This window comes from Crinia signifera, chromosome 4 (assembly GCF_055691185.1).
Source record: "Crinia signifera chromosome 4, ASM5569118v1, whole genome shotgun sequence".
Lineage (NCBI taxonomy): Eukaryota > Metazoa > Chordata > Amphibia > Anura > Myobatrachidae > Crinia > Crinia signifera.
In genome coordinates this window covers 72,224,442-72,249,268 of record NC_139220.1, presented here as the reverse complement: position 1 = coordinate 72,249,268, position 24,827 = coordinate 72,224,442, and the positions used below count along the sequence as shown (strand labels likewise).

At 43.2% G+C, this 24,827-nt stretch overlaps 1 protein-coding gene across 6 annotated transcripts in view; it reads right to left on the bottom strand.

The window, feature by feature from the left end:
• The window catches only part of ACSL6 (acyl-CoA synthetase long chain family member 6), a 226,455-nt gene that overhangs the window by 150,751 nt on the left and 50,877 nt on the right, over nt 1-24,827 (bottom strand). Inside the window, exon 1 of one of the 6 annotated variants that reach the window (XM_083181842.1) lies at nt 23,259-23,389. The exons of 3 other annotated variants lie outside the window; for them this stretch is intronic. In XM_083181842.1, the coding sequence (XP_083037968.1) occupies nt 23,259-23,349 (91 nt within the window). In that variant the 5' untranslated portion in view covers nt 23,350-23,389. Of the gene's footprint in view, nt 1-17,790; nt 17,952-23,258; nt 23,390-24,827 lie in introns of those variants that run through there. 2 more of the 6 variants (XM_083181840.1, XM_083181846.1) reach the window with 2 other exon arrangements.

Here is a 24,827-nt window from a genome sequence, read left to right as displayed (position 1 = left end):
TATATTTTGAGATAAGAGACAATATGTATGTTGGTGTAGTTTGGTTTATGGCTTTGTGTGTAAGTAAAATAATTTTGTATTGAATACGGTAGAATACAGGTAACCAATGAAGTGACTGACAGAGTAGCTTTGCAGACGATGAACGTCTGGCTAGGAAGATTAGCCTTGCAGCTGCATTCATGATAGTCTGTAGTGGTGAGAGTCTGTATTGAGGAAGGCCAATAAGGAGAATATTGCAATAATCAATGCGTGAGATGATGAGAGCATGGATTAGAGTTTTTGCAGTGTCTTGTGTAAGGTAAGGGCGAATTTTGAATATGTTTTTAGGTGCATGTGGCATGATTTTGAGACAGATTGAATGTGGGGTACAATGGAAAGTTCAGAGTCAAGGATAACACCTAGGCAGCAAGCTTGAGAGGTAGGAATGATTGTCATCTTCTCTACAGCAATAGAGTTATCAGGTTGGTAACTACTATTTATTGGCTGAAATATAATTAATTCTGTTTTTGAAATATTAAGTTTGAGGTGGCGAGATGATATCCAGGATGAAGCAGCAGAAAGGCATTCAGAGACACGGCTCTGGCTCTGGCATTCAGAGACACGGTGACAGGTCCGGGGAGGATAGGTAGAGCTGAGTATTATCCGCATACAGATGATACTAAAATCCAAAAGAGCTTATCAGTTTGCCAAGAGATGAGGTATAGAATGAGAAAAGCAGAGGACCTAAAACTGAACCCTGAGGTACTCCCACTGAAAGAGGTAGTGAAGAGGAGGTAGAATCAGAGAAACAAACACTAAAGAAGCGGTTAGATACTGTAGGTAGGATGAGAACCAAGAGAGGGCTGTGTCTTTAAGACCTAGGGATTGTAGTGTTTGAATGAGAAGTGTGTGGTCAACAGTGTCAAAAGCAGCAGATAGATCTAGAAGAATTAGTAGTGAAAAGTGGCCTTTAGACATAGCAGTGACCAGATCATTCACAACTTTAGTCAGTGCTCTCTCTGTGGAGTGTTGGGCACAAAGCCTGACTGAAGCAGGTCCAGTAAGTTGTGCGAGTTAAGAAAGTATGTGAGGCGAGTGTAAGTCTTTCAAGTAGTTTGGAGGTGCATGGAAGGTGAGAGATGGGACGGTAGTTTGAGAGAGAGCTTGGGTCAGAATTCTGTTTTTTTTTTCAGAATAGGAGTAATAACTGCATGTTTGAACAATGAAGGAAAGACACCAGTAGAGAAAGAGAGGTTACAACTTTTAGTTAAGATTGGGATGAGCACAGGAGACAGAGATTTACTTATTTGTGAGGGTATAGGGTCGAGAGGAGAGGTAGTAGAGTGGGAGGAAGAGAAAAGTGCAGAATCTTCATCTTCATTCGTGGTATCAAATTAAGTAAATGCATCAGAGGGCTCATGTATGGAATAGAGCAGATCACCAACTGAGTTGGTGCATACCAATTCATCTCTGATCTTGTCAATCTTATCCCTGAAGTAGGAAGCAAGATCTTGTGCATGGATAGTGGCTAGTGGCTTGGGTGAGGGAGGGTTGAGAAGGGATTTAAATGTATTAAAAATACGTTTGGGTTCGAAGCTTGAGCAGAAATGAGAGTTTGGAAATATGTTTGTTTAGCAGTTTCCAGGGCATAACTGTAGGACTGGTGGATAGTCTTATATGTAAAGAAATCCATTGGACTGTGAGATTTAAGCCATTTACGCTCAACTTGTGTGAGAGGTTTTGTAGGTGTCTTGTTAATTTAGAGTGCCACGGTTGGCGTCTAGGCCTACGTGGAGTGTGGTGGGCAGGGCTATTTTTGTGCAGGCTCCAGCAGGAACTGTGGCCCTTATTCTAGTTCACTCTTTCTGACAAAATATTTCTTAGATGGACAAAACCATTTGCACTGCAGGTGAGGCAGGTGTAAAACCCCACCCAAATCTAATTATCTCTGCACAAGTAACACCTGCCTCACCTGCAGTGCACATGGTTTTGTCCATCTAAGAAATATTTTGTCAGAAAGAGTGAACTAGAATAAGGGCCACAGTTCCTGCTGGAGCCTGCACAAAAATAGCCCTGGTGGTGGGTATCTGTAGCCACTTCATCCACAGCTGTTTTGAGAGCTAGGATTAGGTGTGATACCATCATCTCAGGAGTAGTAAATGCAGAAATAGGAAGTAAGCTGTTGTTGCAGAGAGGAGGAGAGTACTTGAAAATTAATATAATTAATATTTCTGCGGATTTGAGGATTAAGGGATTTCAGTGTTTTTGAGTTTGAAGTACTTGACAGAGGACAGTATGCAGGTGATAAGGTTGTGATCTGAGAGAGGTAAAGTAATATTGGTGAATTCAGAGCACAGCTTAGTGAATACAAGTTCAAGGCAATGGCCCTCCCAATGAGCAGAGGAGTCAGTCCATTGGGAGGGGCCGATAGAGGAGGTTAGAGAGAGAAGTTGGAGGCATGAGCAGTAAATTTTGGGCTATCAATCGCAATGTTGAAGTCACCCATGATGATGGTTGAGATGTCAGAGGAAAGGAAGTGAGAAAGGAAGTGAGTATGTGGAATGTACTTCAAATTATGTGAATGTGAGTGATGGAACCTGTGGAAGAACTGTCTATGTGAAGGATTGAGATAGTAATATTCCAACCCCACCTCCTCTGCTGTCACCAGGCCTGGGGGTGTGTGTGTGAAGTGGAGACCACCGTGTGACAGGGCTGCATGGGAGGCTGATTGTGAGAGCCATGTTTCTGTTATAGCCAGCAGGTTGAAGTTGTTTGAAATAAAGAGGTCGTGGATGGATGTTCATTTGTTGCCAACAGAGCGTGCATTCCATAATGCATATTTTAGTGATTTGGGGGATGAAAGGAGGCATTTGATATTTATGAGGTTAGCTGGATTACTATGTTCCTGAGAGTTAGATGGCTGCGAGCGGGGCAAGCAGCTGGGGCCTGGAAAGTGAAATGTCACCAGCATTGAAAGGGAGTTTACCTGCACTTCCCTAACCCATAACACCTGATAACACCTGGACAAGGTTCAACTATATCTTGATAGCAGACTCATTATTTCCTAAGGGAAACTCTACAAAATCTCCCCTCCAAACCTATCAGACCATGGTATGGTTTCTATAGAGATAGAACTTGCTAAATCGACATCTACTAAACTTATTTGGAGGTTCCAAACCCAACCCAACAATTTGGAGGTTCCAAACCCAACCCAACAATCTTTTGGCAGGCCGCTAAGGCGGTACTTAGAGGCGAGATAATCGCATATGTCTCCAAAATTAAAAGGCAACAAAATGCTAATTATACTAACCTCCAATCCCACTTATCTGATGCCTTTCAAAACTTTGAACAAAACCCTACTAGGGAATTTAAACTAGATTACCAGAATGCCAAGCTACACTTTGAGGAACATTTACAGATTCAAGGCGAAAGATATCTTTTCAATATTAATTCTAAACTTTATAAATTTGGAAATAAAATTGGATCCATGCTTACAAATTTATTAAAGGGCACGAGGCAAAAAACAATTGTTCATCCTCTTTTACAAGATGATGGTTCTATTACAAACTCAGACGACCAAATAGCTGATGTTTTACACCAGTTCTATCAACAATTATATTCCCCTCCATTAGCGACCCAAGAAGAGTCAATGAGTCCAACCATTCAATCCGACTCCCCCACTATAAACAAACCTATCTCATTTTGGAATACCCTTCCCACCCACAACTACCTGACCATTTCAAATCATCTTTAATTTCTCCAATCTCTACAGAGGAGGTTACTTGGGCTATCAAGCAGTTAAAGCTGGCTAAGGCCCCAGGCCCTGATGGCTATTCCAATGAATTTTTCAAATCTATGGAACCGCATATTGTTGCCCTGTTGGCGGCATGCTTTAATTGTAGTATAGAACAAGGTAAACTCCATGCCTATTTTTCAGACGCCATTATTAAAGTTCTACCAAAAGAAGGTCGTAACTTACTGTAAGTTTAGCTGGCCCCGTATAGGTCTATCTCTCTGCTAAACGTTGATTATAAATTATTTACTAAAATGTAAGCAGAGCTATTGAAGCCCCTATTACCAATAATAATTCATAAAAACCAAACAGGTTTTATAACGGGACGACATTCCGTCACGAACGTCCGTAGAGTACGGTCAGCTATTCGACAGTCGGATGCCTTTTCGATGCCCAGGGATAATCCTAATATGGTGCTCACGTTGGACGCCGAAAAGGCATTCGACTTAGTATTATGGCCCCATATTTTTAACACATTAGAACAATTTGGCTTCCCAATTTATAAAGATGATTCGCACAATTTACACTTCTCCCAAATCAGGAATAGCATGTAATGGACTCCTCTCACCTAAGTTTCAACTTGGAAGGGAAACTCTCCAAGGATGCCCTCTATTGCCGCTGCTATTTGCAATTGCAATAGAACCCTTGGCAGTGGCTATTGAACATCACCCCTTATACAAGGCATACAAACTAAAGATTGCATTATTCGCTGATGATACTTTGGGGATGCGGTCATTTGGTCTACAGCATGATGGTCGACAGTCATTAGGTCAACACCATTAGATCGACATTGGAAAAGGTCGACATGGGTCTAGGTTGAATGGCCATTAGTCTGACAGGTCGTTAGTTTGACAGGTCATTATTTCGACAATGTCTAGGTCGACAGTCAAAAGGGCACCGTGCCTGACACATCGCGAGCATAGCAAGCGATGCGGTGCACCTGAAACTGTGTCCATGTAGACTGTGTTGACATTCAGGTCAAAGAACAGTGAAAAACCCTATGTCGACCTTTTGAGTGTCGACATAGTCGAACTAATGACCTGTGGAACTAATGACCTTTCGCCTTAGAACCATGTCGACTTTTTCCCATGTCGACCTAGACCCATGTTGACCTTTTCCCATGTTGACCTAATGGTGTCCACCTAATGACTGCCGAGCATCATGCTGTAGACCAAATGATCCCAACCCGATACTTTGATATTTATTTCAAACCCCTCACATTCAATCCCAGCCCTATTACACCTCATTGACTCTTTTGGATTGATCTCAGGGTATAAAGTAAACCTTTCCAAATCAGAAATTTTACTCTTAGGTAATGCTGATCCAAATTTAATAAAACAATTGGATGTTCCCTTTACTCTCACTAGTACATATTTTAAATACCAGATTCAGTAGCGCATGCAGGGGCGGTTTCTGAGTACCCAGAAACCCCCCAGGAGTCTAAGGGGCCTAGGCTGAAAGCTGAGGGTCCCCTCTTTCCATGGGTACAAGAATGTAAGCCTTTTAATTGCTCTTCCCAGTCAGATATTTCAGGTCTGTCTGACATAGTTTTTCTGAGGGTATATTCCAAAAGCTGGGACTCTCCCCCTTTGACGAACACCAGTATGGTACAACACAACACAACTGGTATGTAGTTTTATATACTCGTTGGCGGATTGCTCTGCCTCCTGAAAGCTCATCCCCTAGTCCCCAATACCATTTGGTAGGTGGGATTCTCTAGTTTTTAATTCCATTAAAATCTAAGAAATCTATTTCTGGAAACTGGAGATATTTGCAGTCAAGCAAGCTGTCCTCCCACTAGAAAATTATGAATATTAAGCCCACTCCACTATACACCCCTCCTCTGCATATTAAACATCCTCTACCACCCTGGAAGTTATGTATCAGGGCCCCTTCATTCAGCCTAATGCCCCCTTCTCCCACCCCATCTCCCACCATCTGTGCAGTAAAGGGGTAATTAGTGGAAAATACTGATCCAGGCCCTACATGCTGAGCAGTTGATATAATACCCCCTAGCACCCAGGGGACATCAAAGCTTCCCCCACCCCTACCGCTGGAGGATCGGTAGGTGCCCCAATACATTGCTATGCCCAGGGGCCTACACTGCTGTTGACTCCCCTGTATGTATATATATATGTGTGTGTATAATTTTATTATTATTATTAATATACATTTGGTCTATCTATAATACTTTAAGTGACTCGGCATATACTGGGTCACCTAAGTGTCTATCTCCGTGCTTTGCTCCGCCCCTCTGGAAACCCCCTTCTAAAAATCCTGCGTTTGCCACTGAGATTAGTGCTATCTTATCTAAATTATATCCATTAAATTTTTCGCAAGCCGTAACGAAAATAGCTACAAAGCTATTGGCTTGGAAAGATCTCCTGGTTTCGTTATTAGGCCGTCTAGCCATTATAAATTCAATCATTTTCATGAAAATATTCTATTTTATAGCATTGCAAAAATCAGATGTTTCTCGCCTTGAATCGATGTTCTCTAAATTCATTTGGCAGAACAAATGCCCTAGAATTGCCAAATTAAAACTTCAAACCCTGACATCAGAGGGTGGGTTTGGCCTCCCTGACTTAGACAAATACCCATCGGCTGTTTTTTTCAGATACATCAGTGACTGGATCCTAAACAAATCCACATATAGGGCCTTATTCTGGTTGGTGCGGTCGGATCCGAATATGCGGACAGGACCGAGCGTCCTGAGCCCCGCCTTCCGTACGGACCGCTCACTGCGTCCGAATGCGGTAAGCCGCTGACCGCACGGAGCACGGATTTTTCGTGTGTACACCACCTCCATCTCTAGGAACCTCGCCCATCATTCGATTGTCGCAGACCATCGAATGCAGGACCGAGTGGTCAGGCAGCCCCGAGTGCTCCAGACCACTCGGGCATTTCTCCGTGCAAAAGCAGGGATATCGGCGGGCAGCTGACATCCAGCTATGTCATATGTCCGCCCCCCACACGTGCGTCACGGCCACATTACCATACGTACGCCCAGCGTTTTCATGGGAACGCCCATGAAACTCTGGGCGTACACATATGGTAATGAGCCAAAACAGCCCTTCACGCCCCTCTCCTCCCCCTGTTCGGAGTGTAGAAAATTCATGCGGTATTTGGACATGGCTGCCGTTTGCACATGCGCAGATATGTCTCTGCACATGCGCAAACACCAAACATCGGCGGACCGACCGCACGCGGACAGAACCGCACCAACCAGAATAAGGCCCATACAGACCAGCTGTTAGAACGAGCTATTTTCCACCCCTTTGTGCCGGGAGCACTGGACATCCCAACAGAAATAAAATCACATATTTTATTTAAGAATACATACATAAGATGGTTAGTAATGAACAAGCACTGTAATAGAAAACCTTACATATCGCAATTTATCCCTTTATTTTTTTATTTTTGTTTCTTATATAGCACACACATATTACGCAGCGCTTTACAGAGTATAGTTGAACATTCACATCAGTCCCAGCCCCAGTGGAGCTTACAATCTATCTTCTCTATCACATGTACACATGCACACAGACATTCTAGGTGTAATTTTTGTTGGAAGCCAATTGACCTACCAGTATATTTTGGATTGTGGGAGGAAACCGGAGTACCCAGAGTAAACCCACGCAAACAAGGGGAGAATATACAAACTCCGCACAGTTACGGCCATTATGGGTATTGAACCCATGACCTCAGCGCTGTGAGGCAGTAATGTTAACCATTACACCATCCGTGATGGGGTAACCCTTCATTTTCTCCTTCAATACGTAATACATTATTCAATATGTGGAGAGAAAAGGGCTTAGACCTATCAAATAAGATCTTCGCCCCGGAGGCTCTATATGTTCTTTCACCAATCTCTCCCAACGCTATGACTTGCCCCGCACACACCAGTTTATGTACTTCCAAGTGAGACATTTCCTGACTTCAATAAAAGCACCCAGTCCGGAACCTGAGAGAGTGATGGTACCATCTAAAAATATATCTATTGATTTACTTCTGAATTTTCCTATAACCAAACAATAAAAACTAAACTACTTATATACTTAATTAAAAAAAGTGGTACAGATCATATCCAATGGCATTTATTATTGGATAAATGGATAAAGGACATACCGCAAATAGTACATATGGAGGATCTTATTGGTTTGCATTCAGTATCGCTCAAAGCCTTACATTCTGTTTACTTACAGGAGGCATACTTATGCACTATGCATAGGGCGTATATAACGCCTCATAGACGCATGCATATGGTACAAGAAGAGACGGGTAACTGCCCTAAATGTAGAGTAACAATAGCTGACTTTGCACACTGTATGTGGGGATGCTATAAGGTTAAAAGATTTTGGTGTAAAGTCTTAAATTATCTCTACAGTATATTTCAAGTACAGCTCTCTATGGACCCTTTAGCACTCATGGGACTTTCTTTTCGCACATGGCCAATGAAAAAGATTAAAAAACAAAACATTCCACTTCTCATTTACAATAGCAAGAAAATGTATTTGGTACTTATGTATTATCTGGGCTCCCGTTTTTCTTATGAGACCGCGTGCGCTCGCCACGCTTTGGGCACGGTGGCTCGCTGCGCTCGCCACACTATATAAAATCAACTTCATGCGTAGTTGGATAGTAGGGGTATGAAAAAAAGGGGTGCATTTAACATGGGAGCCCAGATAATACATAAGTACCATGTATTTTAATTCATTGGACCTGAAAAGATGCACCACAATTGTCCTCAGTAAAACAAAAACTTATGCAGATTCTTTATTTTGAGAGGAAATATGCACGGCTGGATCTGTCTCAGGGGATTCATAGGTTCTCTCAAAAATGGGGTTTATTTATGGATACCTTTGATACAGATACCAAAGCACATACTGTATCCTCTCTATTTTTGAAATTGTTTGAATACATAACTCCTTTTAGACTTACTGTATTACATTTGTATTGAACAAGAAATTTATATATGTATAGACGTTCTAATAAAAAAAAAAAGGAATTCATAGAGATACCTCGAATAACTACTAAGTTTACGATATCGAAGGTATAATAATTGTGTAAGCTCAGGGTTGCCGACTTTTACAATCTCCTCTCCGGGAGAACCCCAGGGAGGAGAATGTCAACATCACTTCTGGGGGGCGGTGCTTGATGGAGACATCATCAGTCCCTGCCCCCAGTAATGCAAATATGCGGGTCTCCGATGAGGGGGTGGGGCTAAATACGCATGATTTGCATATTTAGCCCCATCCCCCTCCGTTGAAAATCCGTCCCATTGTAGCACCCAAATTGCCAATTGACTGTGCATATGCAGTATGAAGACATCTGCAGACAAGAGTGTTGCTACAAATTTACTGTTGAATAGGAAAGACACTATGGGGCATATTCAATTAAAGTCAGATCCATTCCAACTTGCATTTGTCAGAATGAATCCGACAAGCACTATTCAATGCAGCCAAATCTGACTGTCTGATTTAGCTGCTACTGTTGCTGCTCACCGGGACGGTGCTGGGACCGGGTGAGCAACAGGAGGAGACGGTGGGAACAGGGGGAGGCAGATGGGAGGTGGGGTGGTGAATGAGGGTGACAGGTGAACTGCTGCTCACCCGCCCCACCAGCGGGACAGAGGGAGCGATGGGAGGAGGCGGCAGAAGGACAGTGGATGTGAGCATTGTACCGGGTGAGCTGCTGTTGCTCACCCGGTGCCGACCTCCCTATTTTTCAAGTCAGACTGAGATTGTGGGAAACGGGGTGATATCCTGTCAGATTTGGCCACATTTCTGACAGAAGCACATGGATCTGCGGCTATTTCGCCAATCCACGTGGTTTCCGACAGGTCGGAGCATTTTCACCTGTCAGAAAAAAAGCCCTCATTGAATAGGTCAAACTGCAGTCTTTCGGACAAGACGGTAGTTTCGACTGTAAATGTATATACCCCATAGGAACATGCAGCTCATAGTAATATAACTTGTGTGTCTAGCTATTTAATTCCATTTTCACAATTGAGTCCTAATGAAGGGGTTGTAGTATTGTGTTTACATTATTGTTTCAAAATGTATGCTAATGTAATACCCCTCCCTATGTATATATATAGTATTGTATAACCCTGCTATGTATGTGCTGTTATGTACTAATGCCACTGGACTGTAGATGCACCATATACTGTGCATATATGGAGAGACATCCCTTAAGACTTTCTGATGGAACATGCCCAGTGGTGTGAACATGGAGGGACTATACTATTTTATTTGCGGTTGGGGGAGAGAAAAAAAACTGTGACTGAGGATGCCCCTGAGAGTGTTCAATAAAGTTGGGGAGTGCGTGTGCTGCAGAAAAAAACAGTTGACCAGTACAGAGAGAGAGAGAGATTTTTCTAGAAGGAGGAAGTGTGCAGCTGGGGGAGAGCTTTAGACCCTGGGTACCTGTGTGAGTGGTGGTGAGTGGATAGCCGCCCCCAAAAAGGCAGGCTTATATATTTTGTGACCAGCCCATCTGTCAGCAAACCCCTTCCCTGCATGCTCCCAACCACGCATTGTATGACTAAACAGCAGCCCAGGCATATATATATATAGAGAGAGGGGGAGACAGACTATTAAAACAGAAGTAACCACATCCCAGTCTCCCTACAGTGCATTGAGGGGACATCCCTGCATGTGAGGGTGCAGAGTTAGTGTCACCACTGCCATCTGATTCCTAGACAGAGTGTATACCACAGAAGGTGGTAAAGGATATTATACTCCTTGCTTTTTAACTATTACATACCCGGATCAGGAGAGTTAAACCCGGTGCAGGAGCCAGGGGACACCTCGCTGACCATCCTTTAGCAAGTGAGCATCTATTTGTGCAGACAGTGTATGGTATATGTTAAAGTTCCCACTACAAGCAGCTAAACCCGGCGACGCAGCCTGGGGAAGCTAGTGCAGGAACAGTACCGCTATAAAGACACTAGTGCCGGAGAATTTGTGCGTAGAGCATATTATTATCATTGGCATCAGGAGTAAGGAGATAGAGGCCGTAGTCACGGTAACAGAGATACAAGACCAGCTGAATAGGAAGAAACTAAGTTAGTCCGGTAACGATTTTGGATTATGACACCGAGCTAAACCCGGTTCTACCAGAGCCAGGGGACGCTGAGTCTAGACTGCATCCAAATAGGAACTATCCTGAATAAACTTGGGTTATTGCTACAACGGCACTATATAGATGTTATTTTGATCCGGTATAACACTGCCAGGGATAATTCTGACATACCATTGGTGCATCCCTACCATTGTTGCATCCCCAGTATATACCTCTCCAAGGAAACTATTCCTGCTTACCAGAAGCGAGAACCTGAATGGATTGTACGGATTGGCAGGCAGACTTTATAACCTTGAATTCCTAAGGGATCATCTATAAGGAACAGGGGGAGCATATTTATTGAAAGTACCAGTGATTAGATTATTGCACAATAATAGTTAAGTATTATAGAGGTTATTAGCATTCATACATTGTAAAGGTATAGTGTCTTCTACCTTAATGGGGAACCACAAATACGGTATATGACTATAAGTGTTATTGTAGAAGGATGAAACCTTGTCCCAGAGCCAGTAACTTGTAATGTTGTGAAGGGAGGGTGTGAGAAATACCTATATATTAATATATATCTGTTACAAAGTTGGTGTATTATACCCCAGTATTTGTAATTTAGTAGGTTGTGTTAATAAATTGTTCAAGTGCTCAACAACCGGTGGCATTATTATGGGTGATTCCCCAAGCTCACCCAGATAGCTTGCGACTACTATCAAGATATCGGAAATTGCTATTCCGCAAAACCGACAGAGCTTGGGGTGGAGGCACTACATAACCATATCAACTGCGCTATAGAAGAAAACGGCGTTACACTAATATCAATGGGCAAATAGATTATATGGTCCAAACCAGTCATCTCCGTTGAGGCAGTAGTTCCAGAATTCCATCCAAACACAATTGTTGATGAAAGAGTGATAGGACCCAGAAGATAATCTGTTCAATATTTTCTCATGTGATCGATCCATCTATATCAAACCTGGCCAAAACCTTGATGAATATCTATCAATGAACCAAGGAAACTCCACCAATACATTTTGGTCATGTCCAGCAGCGGCATACAATAGCCAATAAGAATCCGGCAGATTCTTGCTGGCTGAGATGTAACTCTGCACCTTTGAAAACCCAGGTTGCCTTTCTATGGGTAAGAGAGGCACACAGCTCGGTCTGGCTGTTCCCAGCTCTCAAGGAGAGGAGGAGTATATAAGGAGGGGGGTGGGGGCAGCAGAAGTGAGCCAGGGAGTAGTCACTGGAGCCACAGCAGCTGACACAGCCACATAGTTTTGCTGAATGGTGGGCTCTGGCCATGGTGCCATCGTGGTTGCAACAGCTGTTTCTGGATTTTGCACAGTGCCAATTTTTTATATTAATAGTAATATACATGCACTTCTTTATACCATTGCAATGCTACCAGAAGACCCCCCTGCCTGTATATCACCATGGGTTTATATGCAACAATCTTGTCCTGTAATAGATGGATCATCCTGACTGTCTGGTCTACTAGTGCTTCTTATGGGTGATTTAGGAGCTGTTGCTGGCTATCCACGGTGCCTGGTAGTGATAAAGTGGGTTACCTGGCTTGTTGTATGTGCCCTGTGTGTTCTTTTCTCAATGGCTCAGTGACCTAAAAAACTTAGCATGCCTCCCAACCATCCCAACATCAGCAGGATAATGCCAATGCTCCTTGTTGTGAGGCCACACCCCCTTTTCTGTCACATTTCCACAGTGCTTACAAATATCCTATAGATAAGATGGCAATAGATGGACCAACTGGTTCTTATCTGCAGTCAATTTCTATGTTATTATGTAGATCACAATAGAGTATTGTCCATTACCATAAATCACCAAGTCCAAAAGTCTGCCCACCCTGATCTATATTATAGAAAGCATAATATCAATAAAGGGCCCCATACACTACAATGATATGTTGACGATGAAGTAAATTGTGATTTCCCTTGAACTCCCCCTGGACCTTTCCTGGCAGTGATTCCATCCGATATTTTACTTTGGTGTCATGTTTTATAAGATATATCTCATGCAATTGATCAAGTCAAGATAAATCGCATGAGATATATCTTATGGGGTGTACACGTGGTGAGATTTTGGCAGGAGATTTTGACTAGTCAAAATCTCCTAGAAGGTTAGCCAAAATCTCCCTATTTTTCTCCTGCTTAGTCAAAATTGTCTAGCATAGATTGCATAGTATAGATTGACTGTGCAGGAAAGGCAATTTTGACTAGATCATAGACTATCATTACTTTCTCTCCCTTAATTGCTTAGTCAAAATTGTCCATTAGCCAAAATCTCCCACATGCACAAAAAACACTGCAACCAATTCCATATACACTGCAACCAATTCCATAAAAAAACACTGCAACCAATTCCATATAAATCAACAGTGCATTACGAATAATATAGGATCTCACCGGAACGCGCATCGGATCGGATGGAAAACAGATACGATTTGCCACTTTACAAACGATACTGTATATCAGCCCAAAAGATTGAAATTGAATGAAATCGTGCAAAACCGTTGCAGTGTATGGGGGCCTTTATACAAATCAGAAAAAAAGGGGGGGGTAGCAGCGCTGGTTAAATGAAAATATTAATAATATTAAATTACAATAACATAAAAATGATGCAGATTGGACTGATTGTACAGTTAAAAGAAAACACAATTTATTATGATAAGACCAAAATGGGCTTGATAAAACACAGGGAATATATCCTGGGGGGGTAAATGACACTGAGGGACTGTCCGTTCCTATTTCGCCTGGAATTAAAAGTCATATGGTGCAAAATTGCAATGAGTAAAATTGGGTTACCGTCCACCTGTAGACATGCTGAAGGGGTGTGATGAATCTCTCCCTGGGACTCAAGGCCCGAATCATGATGTGGGCCGAGTCACCGTCCAGAGTAGGGGAGGCACCCGAGATGGAAACTCCCGGAGATGGTAATGGGGTTTTACAAGATCCGGTTTGATGTCCACGGTTAGGTAAATCCCAAGTGAGGTCCACGGCTGGTCTGGAACAGTCCAATAAAAAGTAAGGGGGGTTGAAGAACACCTGACGCGTTTCGCCGTCTCAACGGCTTTATCAAAGGACCTTTGATAAAGCCGTTGAGACGGCGAAACGCGTCAGGTGTTCTTCAAACCCCCCCTTACTTTTTATTGGACTGTTCCAGACCAGCCGTGGACCTCACTTGGGATTTACCTAACCGTGGACATCAAACCGGATCTTGTAAAACCCCATTACCATCTCCGGGAGTTTACATCTCGGGTGCCTCCCCTACTCTGGACGGTGACTCGGCCCACATCACGATTCGGGCCTTGAGTCCCAGGGAGAGATTCATCACACCCCTTCAGCATGTCTACAGGTGGACGGTAACCCAATTTTACTCATTGCAATTTTGCACCATATGACTTTTAATTCCAGGCGAAATAGGAACGGACAGTCCCTCAGTGTCATTTACCCCCCCAGGATATATTCCCTGTGTTTTATCAAGCCCATTTTGGTCTTATCATAATAAATTGTGTTTTCTTTTAACTGTACAATCAGTCCAATCTGCATCATTTTTATGTTATTGTAATTTAATATTATTAATATTTTCATTTAACCAGCGCTGCTACCCCCCCCGTCCCCCCCTTTTTTTCTATTTATCTAGTTCGGGCTTGACAACCCCGACATAAATCAGCAGCTGCTAGTGACTCAACACAAGTCACAGCGCCACCCAACACGTACCCCTCCCTTGTGGAGAAGTACAACACTTTTCTCTTTATACAAATCAGGAATAAAAAAACCGTCAGAAATAGTGGAACTCATCATTTACAAATGGCTCTTTCAAAAGTCCAGTGAATGAAGGTATTAATGAAATAGCAGTGGTCCATGTGATATCCATGTGCCATGTGGGGATCCTGCCTAACAAGCACTATAGCTGATGTGCAGGTTAAACCCTTAGAATTTGAAAGCTTCGTGAAATGATGGGTTCCTGGAGTAATTTCTGGGGAAATTGTGGAAGAGAGCAGCTCAATGACATATAACCTACAGGACAGATATAGCGGTAATGTTTTTTTTTATCATTATATCTTTACTTCAATCTCTGAGCAAATTTGTCAGAAGGCCAAGTAATACTGTTACTCCTTGTACCTTGCTCATAAATATGCATATTTCCAAGGGGAATATGTAGGAACCGGGAAAACTAATGGAGAGGCTCATAGGAATGCTTGACAGTTTATCCAGGAGCCTACTCTAAAGTTATGATGCCCATTGGCACACCATTTACATAAATTGCTATAGCGGAAGCACACATTGCTGATGATATGGAGCAGACACGCTAAGCGATATTATAAGCAATATCGCCGTGAAGGTACGCAATGAGCGGTATTGTGCATAATGTTGCTTAGTGTGAATGGGGCTTAAGGCAAGACCTCAAACAGACATATACATGTTAAAACCTTGGAAGCAAGCTCCATTGTATAATGGTAAACACAAAGGGGTTAATTTACTAAGATGGGACTTCTATTGAAGATGGGCTGTTGCTATGGGCAACCAATTAGATGTATTTATTATCTTGTAGAATATGTTAAATAAATAAGTACATTCTTATTGGTTGCTAAGGGCAACATCCCATCTTCAATAGAACTCCCATTTTAGATAGATGTTTAAGGGACTTTAGAGTTTACTATCTATCTATCTATCTATCTATCTATCACACATCTGCATCAATATGAATATTCCTTTATACAGGTATCTCCATTTTATTTTGGCAGCAGTGGACATGTTACCTGTATGAGTACCTTTCGCATAGCTTGTATGAGCTAAAAGAGACTGAAATATTACAGATACTGTATATCCCTTCCCAAATGATACAGTAAGTATACTCATGCAGCTTTCACATTGCCTAAACGGGTAATGACCTGGTATTTCTAAATGGGTCTTTACGGGTCTTAACCATAAAGACCCTTTCCCACTGCATGTTGTAAACGGTATATTACTGCTTAATTACTATTTTTGTACCTTTCACATTGAACCAGTTTTGAAAGGTACAAAACCGGTAATTCACCAGTAATATACCACCCATTCCTTGGTACCTGTCCTGTCCCCTCCCCTGGTACCCCCACTCCCCCTCCCCTGGTACCTGGCAGCTGGTACCCCCGTTCCACCCTCCCCTGGTACCTGACAGCTGGTACCCCCGCTCCCCCCCTCCCCTGGTACATGGCAGCGTGCATGGATCCGGCCAGCACGGTCCGCGCTGTCCTCATCTTCACTGGGCACAGGGCTAGGTAGGCAAGGCATAGTAGTCCAGGGCTGGAGTTGCTAGTCGGCATGTCCCGGCTGATGCATGAAAGGAGGAGGCGCCGCAGCAGGTGCGCGCTGTCTGTGCAGGGGCACTGAGGATCTAGTTCTCATCCGCGGCAGGGACCCCGCCGATGACTTCACATTCTCCTAATGGACCCACTTCCTCCTGAGCACGGACCACACTGCCCGGATCCCCAGTGCCCCTGTGCCTCCTCCTTTCATGCATCAGCCGGGACATGCCAACTAGCAATCCCGGCCGGGACTACTATGCCTTGCCTACCTAGCCCTGTGCCCAGAGAAGATGAGGACAGCGTGGACCAAGCTGCCCGGATGCCCAGTGCCCCTGCACAGACAGCGCGCACCTGCTGCTGCGCCTCCACCTTTCATGCATCAGCCGGGACATGCCCACTAGCAACCCGGCCCTGGACTACTATGCTTTGCCTACTGTAAAGATGAGGACAGCATGGACCGCACTGCCCGGATCCATTCACGTTGCCAGGTAGAAGGGGGGGGAGCAAGGGTACCAGCTGTCAGGTACCAGGAGAGGGGGGTACCAGCTGCCAGGGGAGGGGGGGAGGGCAGGACAGGTACCAGGGGAGGGGGAGGACCAGTGAGGGATCTTAAATACCGTTTAAGACCCTTTCTCACTGCCAAAAAAAGGCTCTTAAACAGGTAGGACACTGCTTTTTACCTGTTTAAAAAATTCCCACTGCAGCTCTACCCATTTAAAAAGGCAAAAAAAAAGGCAATTTACCGTTTAAGAGCTGCAGTGGGAAAGGGGTATCAGTTTGCTCATGTTAAATTTGTGTATTTGATTTTATACTAAGCAGTATTGTGACAGCTGTGTATAACTGAATATAATCAATATTTATTTAGATTTTTTCACAATATATTACAGTGTTGTGATCGCTGCAGAATAGTTTATGTTCTTATTACAGGCAAATGTTACCTGTTCTCTTGCTTGTACAGAGTAATACAGGTACAGTACATTATTATAACTGCATGTTCTATCAATAAAGACCAGATTATTACACTGTAGGGAGGGAATGTGACAGAGCTCTCAAATAGGGAAAATGCCACCTAGTTTAGAACAGCTATTACATCCATGATCCATCCAGCTGTGATGTTAATCTTCCTTGCCAGATGTTCCTCATCTGAGGATCAGCTATGTCATTCCCTCCACTGGTTAACCTTATTTTAACAAATGTAATCTAAACTACTTTACACACACACACACACACACACACACACAGATCATAAATCATCTGATTTGGTCCTTGTCGAGCACACTGTGGCCCCCCCTGCAACAGCCTTGTGGCACCTCAGGATGCCCAGGTACACAGTGTGGGAACCACTGGATGAAGCCATAGTTGTACAGTACATAGCAACACAATAAAATATGTGCACAGCATGACATAGTCCATGAGGTAAAATCTTACTATTTACTGATAACAAAACCATCTTTTATAAATACTATATACTAAAAGTGCTCAACAATAGTTAGGAGTTTGTCAACAGATTACAGTAGTGCATTTTATCATCCATCATATCAAACAAAAGTCAAAACTATCCAGCAAGTGGTTTAAGACTATCAAACCAACATAAACTCACAACAAGCAATGCTCCACATAAAAGCAGTTTGAGTACCTTAGTCATGAGTTTTCTCCATGGATTGTTGTAAGATTTCAGAATCCAATTATAGATTTCCACATACTGTACAAAGTACGAATGTGACCCATCCTGCACAGTAACGTTATGTTACACACAATGAACTATCAGGGGAACTAATTATAAGGGTGCTTATATTCCGTTGTTACAGAGGGATGCTTGCTTGAAACAGCTACAGGTTTCCTCATTCTTAAAGGGAAACAGCATTAAGCTGGACAGCCTGCCCCTCCCATTTACAATCTGTAAACTGTCCAAATGAGTTAATCTTGGCTAATGTTAGTTTAGGCTGCTTTATAGGAAACAGAAGGATTCAGAGAGGTAACGCTTCACTGCCTGCGATTTTACAGCACATAATCAATGTTTATAGCATACTTGCCTACTTTTGAAAACTAGTTTCAGTGAGATTATAGTTGGTAATAGAATTTTGCACAGTGCCCTTTTGTCATGCTCCACTTAAAGTGCATGTCTAGTTCCATATATGGAGAGATTTTGAACATTGCACCTAAAAGCATTAATGTGCACTGCTACATCTGAGAGGAATCTTTTTAAATGACTTACTGTATATCCAAATGTAGATGAGCCCCAAAGCAGTTAGTAAGTTCTGCAATACTTGGTAAAGTGCTGGGAAATGGTGCAGATGATTCAATGAAAATGTATCGCTCATTCCTTTTCTTCCCCAGAAATGTAAAGGTGCCCATACACTGAGGCGAGTTGGTCCGATTTCGGCCGATTGCGACCAATCAGCCCGTTAAATCGGGATGCGGTCATTTGGTCGAAAGCATTATGGTCGAATGTCATTACATCGAATCCATTAGGTCGAATTGCTAAAAGGTCGACATGATTCTAGGTCGACATGGGAAAAGGTCGAAATGATTCTAGGTCGAAAGGTCATTAGTTCGACAGGTCATTAGGTCGACAAGGTCATTAGTTCGACATTATCTAGGTCGACATTCACAAAGTCGACATGGGGTTTTTCACTGTTTTTTGAGCCGACATGTGCTGACAGGCGGTATTTCATGCCCTACCATCCACTAGGGCGTGGTGGGAGAATAAAATAGTGTGCCGAGCGTAGCGAGGCACCGTGCCCGACGCATAGCGAGCGCAGCGAGCGATGCGAGGGGATGCAGTGCACTTTAAACTGTGTCCATGTCTACTGTGTTGACATTCAGGTAAAAAAACAGTGAAAAACCCCATGTCGACTTTGTGAATGTCGACCTAGACAATGTCGAACTAATGACCTTGTCGACCTAATGACCTGTCGAACTAATGACCTTTCGACCTAGAATCATTTCGACCTTTTCCCATGTCGACCTAGAATCATGTCGAACTTTTAGCAATTCGACCTAATGGATTCGATGTAATGACATTCGACCATAATGCATTCGACCAAACGATCCCAACCCGTTAAATCAGACCATATTGCCTCTCCCTGACATGCAGTCGGGTCCGATGCTCGGTCCCAAGCGTTCGGATCCGACCAACCGTTCTGGGACCTCCCTCCAAGGTGGCGAGGCGGACGGGAAGCAGGGACGCATGCGATCCATCACAACGGATCGCATGCGTCACTGCCACCGGGAAGGTCCCGGCGGCTTGCAGGGTATCGGGTGTCCGAAGACTGCTGCGAGACGTCGCAGCAGTGTATGGACACCTTAACAGTGTAATGTGGGCTAGGTGAAATGAGGGAGATTGGTAGACTAATGAGGGATAGAGGGAGATAGCTGTTTTTTTCAGGGAGTCTCCTGCAGAATGCAGGAGGATAGGCAACTATGGTTTATAGTGCTTTGTACTGAGTTTAATGTAGGGTACACACCAGAACGACCATGCGACGATCGTGAAACGATTTTCTGAAATCGCATGATGGTCACATGATTGGATTGGAGTACACAATCTGCACATGATCGGTACCCAATCCAATGTAGATGACAAGTCTTTTTACATACAATCGGTCGTTAGTCTAATTTGGGGGAATTGAGCCCAAATAGTTCTGGTGTGTACCCAGCATAAGATGGATGATGGATGAATGAATGGCATGTGTCATTGAATTTATCCTGATTCCAGTGGCATATTTATAATGGGTGCAATGTGCGCAGTGCACACGGGTTTGAGTCCTAGGGGACCCATGCTGCACCCATTTCTTAACACTTACCTTCTGGAGTCCCATAACAAAGGCAGCAGCGCTGCCAGAATCACCAGAAAATGTTCTCACTGCCATTTTTACGGAGGTCTGCATACAGTATGTGTAATATAGTCTGAGAGCTCTCTAGTCCTCAAACTCTATTGTGCTGAGCGGTCGGGATGCTGCAGCCAGCAGAGAGGTATAAAGGCAATAAAGGTGCAATTAATGCATTCAATGATAACCTGGGCTGATGCGAGCTTCATTTTTTAGGTAAGCAAACATAGATTTTAGCACCCCTCACTGTGGATATTGTGGGTGGAGCTACAATGTGGATTGAGTATCAATTGATATGTAAAAATAAGGATAGTGCACGCTGCAAGCTCACGCCAAAAATTTAGGGCGTAGCCACGTAATAGTACCAATTCATTTTACACCACACAGTAGTAGCCCTTAGACACACTGCACCAGCTAGAGCCCCTTAGACACACTGCACCATTACACATTGTGCCACACACCGTAATGCCCTTTACACATGGTGCCACACACCGTAATGCCCTTTACACATGGAGCCACACACCGTGATGCTCATTACACATGGTGCCACACACCGTGATGCTAATTACACATTGTGCCACACACCGTGATGTCCATTACACATTGTACCACACACCATGATGTCCATTACACATTGTGCCACACCATGATGTCCATTACACATTATGCCACACACCATTATGCCAATTACATATTATACTACACAACATGATGCAAATTACATATTATATCACACAATGTGATGCACATTACATATTATGCCACAAAAATGCCGCTTACCTACATGCTCATTACTATAGTTTTTTTTTTTCTCAATGCCAGGGATTACATGCTCAATGCCAGGGGCTTCATGCTAGATGTCAAGGGGTTTCATGCTCTTTGACAAGGGGGTTTTATGCTCATTGCCAAGGGGGTTTCATGCTATTTGCCACAGGGGGAGTTAAATGCTTGTTGCCACGGGGAGTTAAATGCTCATTGTTACGGGGGAGTTAAATGCTCAATGCCATAGGGGAGTTAAATGCTCATTGACACTGGGGAATTAAATGCTCGTTGTCATGGGGGAGTTAAATGCTAGTTGCCATGTGGAATTACATGCTCGTTGCCAAGGGGGCGTGAAATGCTCATTGCCATGGGGGGAGTTAAATGCTCGTTGCCACGGGGGAGTTAAATGCTCGTTGCCACGGGGGAGTTAAATGCTTATGGCCAAGGAGGGAGGGAAATCCTGCTACTCGTGGTAATTAGGATAGCTGCCAGCTGGGCAGAATTGAAAGCAATGACAGCTGAGCAGAATTGAAAGTGATGACAGCCAGGCAGAGAGCGGTGGGCTGCCCAGCTGTATTCAGACTCAGAGCATGTCCGCGGCTATTTTGAAATCTCCTGCTGGTTCGCTAGCCAAACAGAGCCCAGGGTTTGTCAGCCAATAAGGAGCGGCAGTGGTGGCTTCTGATTGGCTGCCAGACCGCAAGCTTCGATTGTCTCGTGAGCAAGCGGGAGCTTGGGTCTCTGTATAAGCAGTACATGGGTCTGTACATACAGCTCATGGTATACAAGAAAGTTGATACTGCTACCCAGTGCTTACATACCACATTATAAATGTATATTATTATTATTATTACTATTATTGTTTATTTATAGGGCACCACAAGGGTTGGACAGCGCCCTGTCATAAATAAGCAAAAAAAACAAAACAACTAATTACAGTACAAGAGAATTTAGGACAAGTACATGGTAAATAAAGAGAGTTCCATAAGGGACATGACACTGAAGCTATTTTTTTAGGTGGCAGAGATATATATTCTAAAAAGATCACATGAGGAGAGAGGGCCCTGCTTGTGAGAGCTTACATTATAATTTTTTTGTGTGCCCAAAGTATTTACTTTTTACTAACCTAGACATATTCTTTCTCATTTTCTGTTTCCACAGTATGGAATAAAATAACACCTTGGCAAATTTGGATAATTTTATAAATTATTTCTGTAATAATTCTTAAAGAACAGCATGGAATAGAAAAATCGGTACTTATATGTTAGTTAGGCGCCCACTAAGCTATTTGCTTAGTTTTCCGCGTCCCCTCGCTGCGCTCGCCACACTATATAAAATCAACTCCATCCCGACATGGATAGTGGGGGTATGAGCGTACTAACTGTAGTGGGCGCCCAACTAACATAAGTACTGAGCAATCTGCCTCAATTAGATGTATCCCTTCACGAGTACAATAATGACAGAAATGTGTTACATTGTTTTGTATTTTTTTTTTTTTGGTATTTTTTATATTGTTTAGCCAAATTTCCCACTGTGCATCTGGACATATGACAGTTTGATTGCAGTTAATAGGTATAAATTAGGAAGGAAGATTGCAGCATGTACATTACACATTTATTACGAACCATGGTCAGTTTGAAAAACAACCAGCTAGGCGCTGCTTAGGACTTGAAAACTCTGAGTTGTGACATTAAAATAACAAATAGGCTTTTTTTGCTTTTGTTATTTCAATGACTGTGGAAGTCAGTTGTGCCTGTCCATACCCATATGTCACAAATCAGATGAAACCTACTAAATAAAACACAGCCATACTGTATAATTCATGATGACATTAAAGTCAGCATGATGCTTCTAGCTCTCAGCCTGTTTTGTGTTTGTCTACAGTGAAATAAAGAAATATTTGGTGTTGTACATACAAACTTTATATCGGAGTGATCTTTTTATCTTATAATCTTTTATATATCTATTTTATCTTTATTATTTATGATGAATATTTCCATCGTTTTTATGAACATCCTATTTAGGGTTGTTAGAGTAGTGGTGCTTTACCAGAAACAAACAGGATAATAACAATCAGGCAGTCACAGTGTAAGTAAGTATTCATCATTAGACACGGTCCATGACTGACAGACCCTTTTTTTTAATCCCATACCTGAAACAGGCCACACCCACATAGTAAAATATGAGACAAAATCAATATAATAAAATACAATGCAAAGGCAAAACAAGAAATAAAAAACCCTACCTCATACTGTATAGTCAGTAGATTATAAAGCAATACAGTAAATAATGTACCGTAGAAATATCTAGCAAGATGAGTTTCTAGTGCCTGCAGTTTTGCAGACATACTGTAGGTATGTAGATGTATGCTTTAATGTTATAAGTTCAGTTCTCCACAAATGACATATTAAGTGCAACTTTCAGAAACATACTGGAGTAATAGCAACATTTTAGTCAGTCAATCTAAGGAGGTGCTACAAGAGGAAAGTGGTAGTGAACAGGTTAAAGTGCTGACCTAATCTCCCAAGCACTTCATTCTTCAGGCTCAGTGGTTGAGAACTTTGCTTCCTCAGTTGTGTATGATCAGGATGATGTGAATGGGGCATATGCAAATAGGCACTGCCGAAAAGGAACACCAGACTGGCATGTTATTGGCAATTCCCTGTGTCACACCACCCAAATCAGCCTCTCCGGTGAGAGGATTGTGCTGCTATTCAAAGGACTAGTGACAAACTGAGTCTGGAAGAGAAGCTTCTCAGCTCACAAAGACTGGCACTGTGAAACAGAAAAGAAAACCTTTCAGATTATCAGGGACCTTGGGATGTTATTGTAGTGCCACCCATCAAAGGGTGAGCAATGTGTAAAGCATTTCCTGGCCTCTGATTGGCTGGAATGTATATCATCACACACCTAGAGCGACGTGCCTTGTGTACATTGCTGGCCTTTGACCCTCACCCAGGAATTTACACCAAAGTAATTGGGGGTCATGGAATCAAATTTCCGGCACAAATCATACTTATAAATGCTTACAAATGCCAAACTTGTACCAGTTACAATGCTTATTTGTGGAATCTGTTTCTCCATTTCACTTTTGTTTTTGTTGGCCATGTTACAGTAATAAAGATTGTTTTTTGGATGATAGATTGAGCACTGACAAAAATATTGTCATGAGCAAAATGTTGACATGGCAAATTTGGCAATGGTCGACACATAAAAAGGTTGACATGTGTTTTTCATGATCTTTTATTCATTTTTTTTTTTTTGGCGGGGGGGGACTTTTTCATACTTTAAAACCAACGTGGACTAATTTGCTCTTTTGATGATATATCTGCTGGGATATTATTTATAATAAAGATGCAAGTAGAGGGCACTGTCATGTAGGAAATAAGTAGCATCTTCTGTGATCCTCCTGAGGGAATACCCTCAGGGGGATTGCAAATAACATCATGAGGATCTAGCTCAGGCCAAATGTCTTGCAAATATGTACAGTAAGTCACATCATTCTTAGCACCAGTGCAGGACTGGCCATCTGGCATTTCTGGCAAATGCCAGAAGGGCCGATGGCCTTGTGGGCCAATTTTGTGCAGCCAGGACACAGCAGAAGCCTTGGTGCCTCTTGGGGGTGTGGCTTGGTTGACATCGGGAGCAGGCGGATTCTGCCAGAGCTCCTTCTTCTAGCGGCCTTTAAATAATTTTCAGACCCCTCACCCTGGGAAGGATGGAAAACACTAGTGATCCCGCTCCTGCTCCACTTACCACACCGGGAGTGGTGATCGGGAGGGTACTCCTGTCCCTCTGCGGGTTGCGGCCTGCCTCATTCCCTAAGCCGGGACCTAAATTTAGAACTGAGGCCCGGCGCCCCGCTCTGGAGAGTGTGTGGCATGGTGTGGCTCATCGCTGCCTGACCGCTCCCGAGGTCTGGGGAAGATGAGTAGCTCCTGCCTGCTGCCTGACAGAAGAAGCAGGCGTCCACCGCCTTGGGCTACAGGCGCTGCTGGCAGTCAGCCAGCTAGTGCTCCAGACGACCTGCAGCAGTTTACATCCCTTGGTGCCAGTCACACCCCGGATTCCACACACTCTTCTA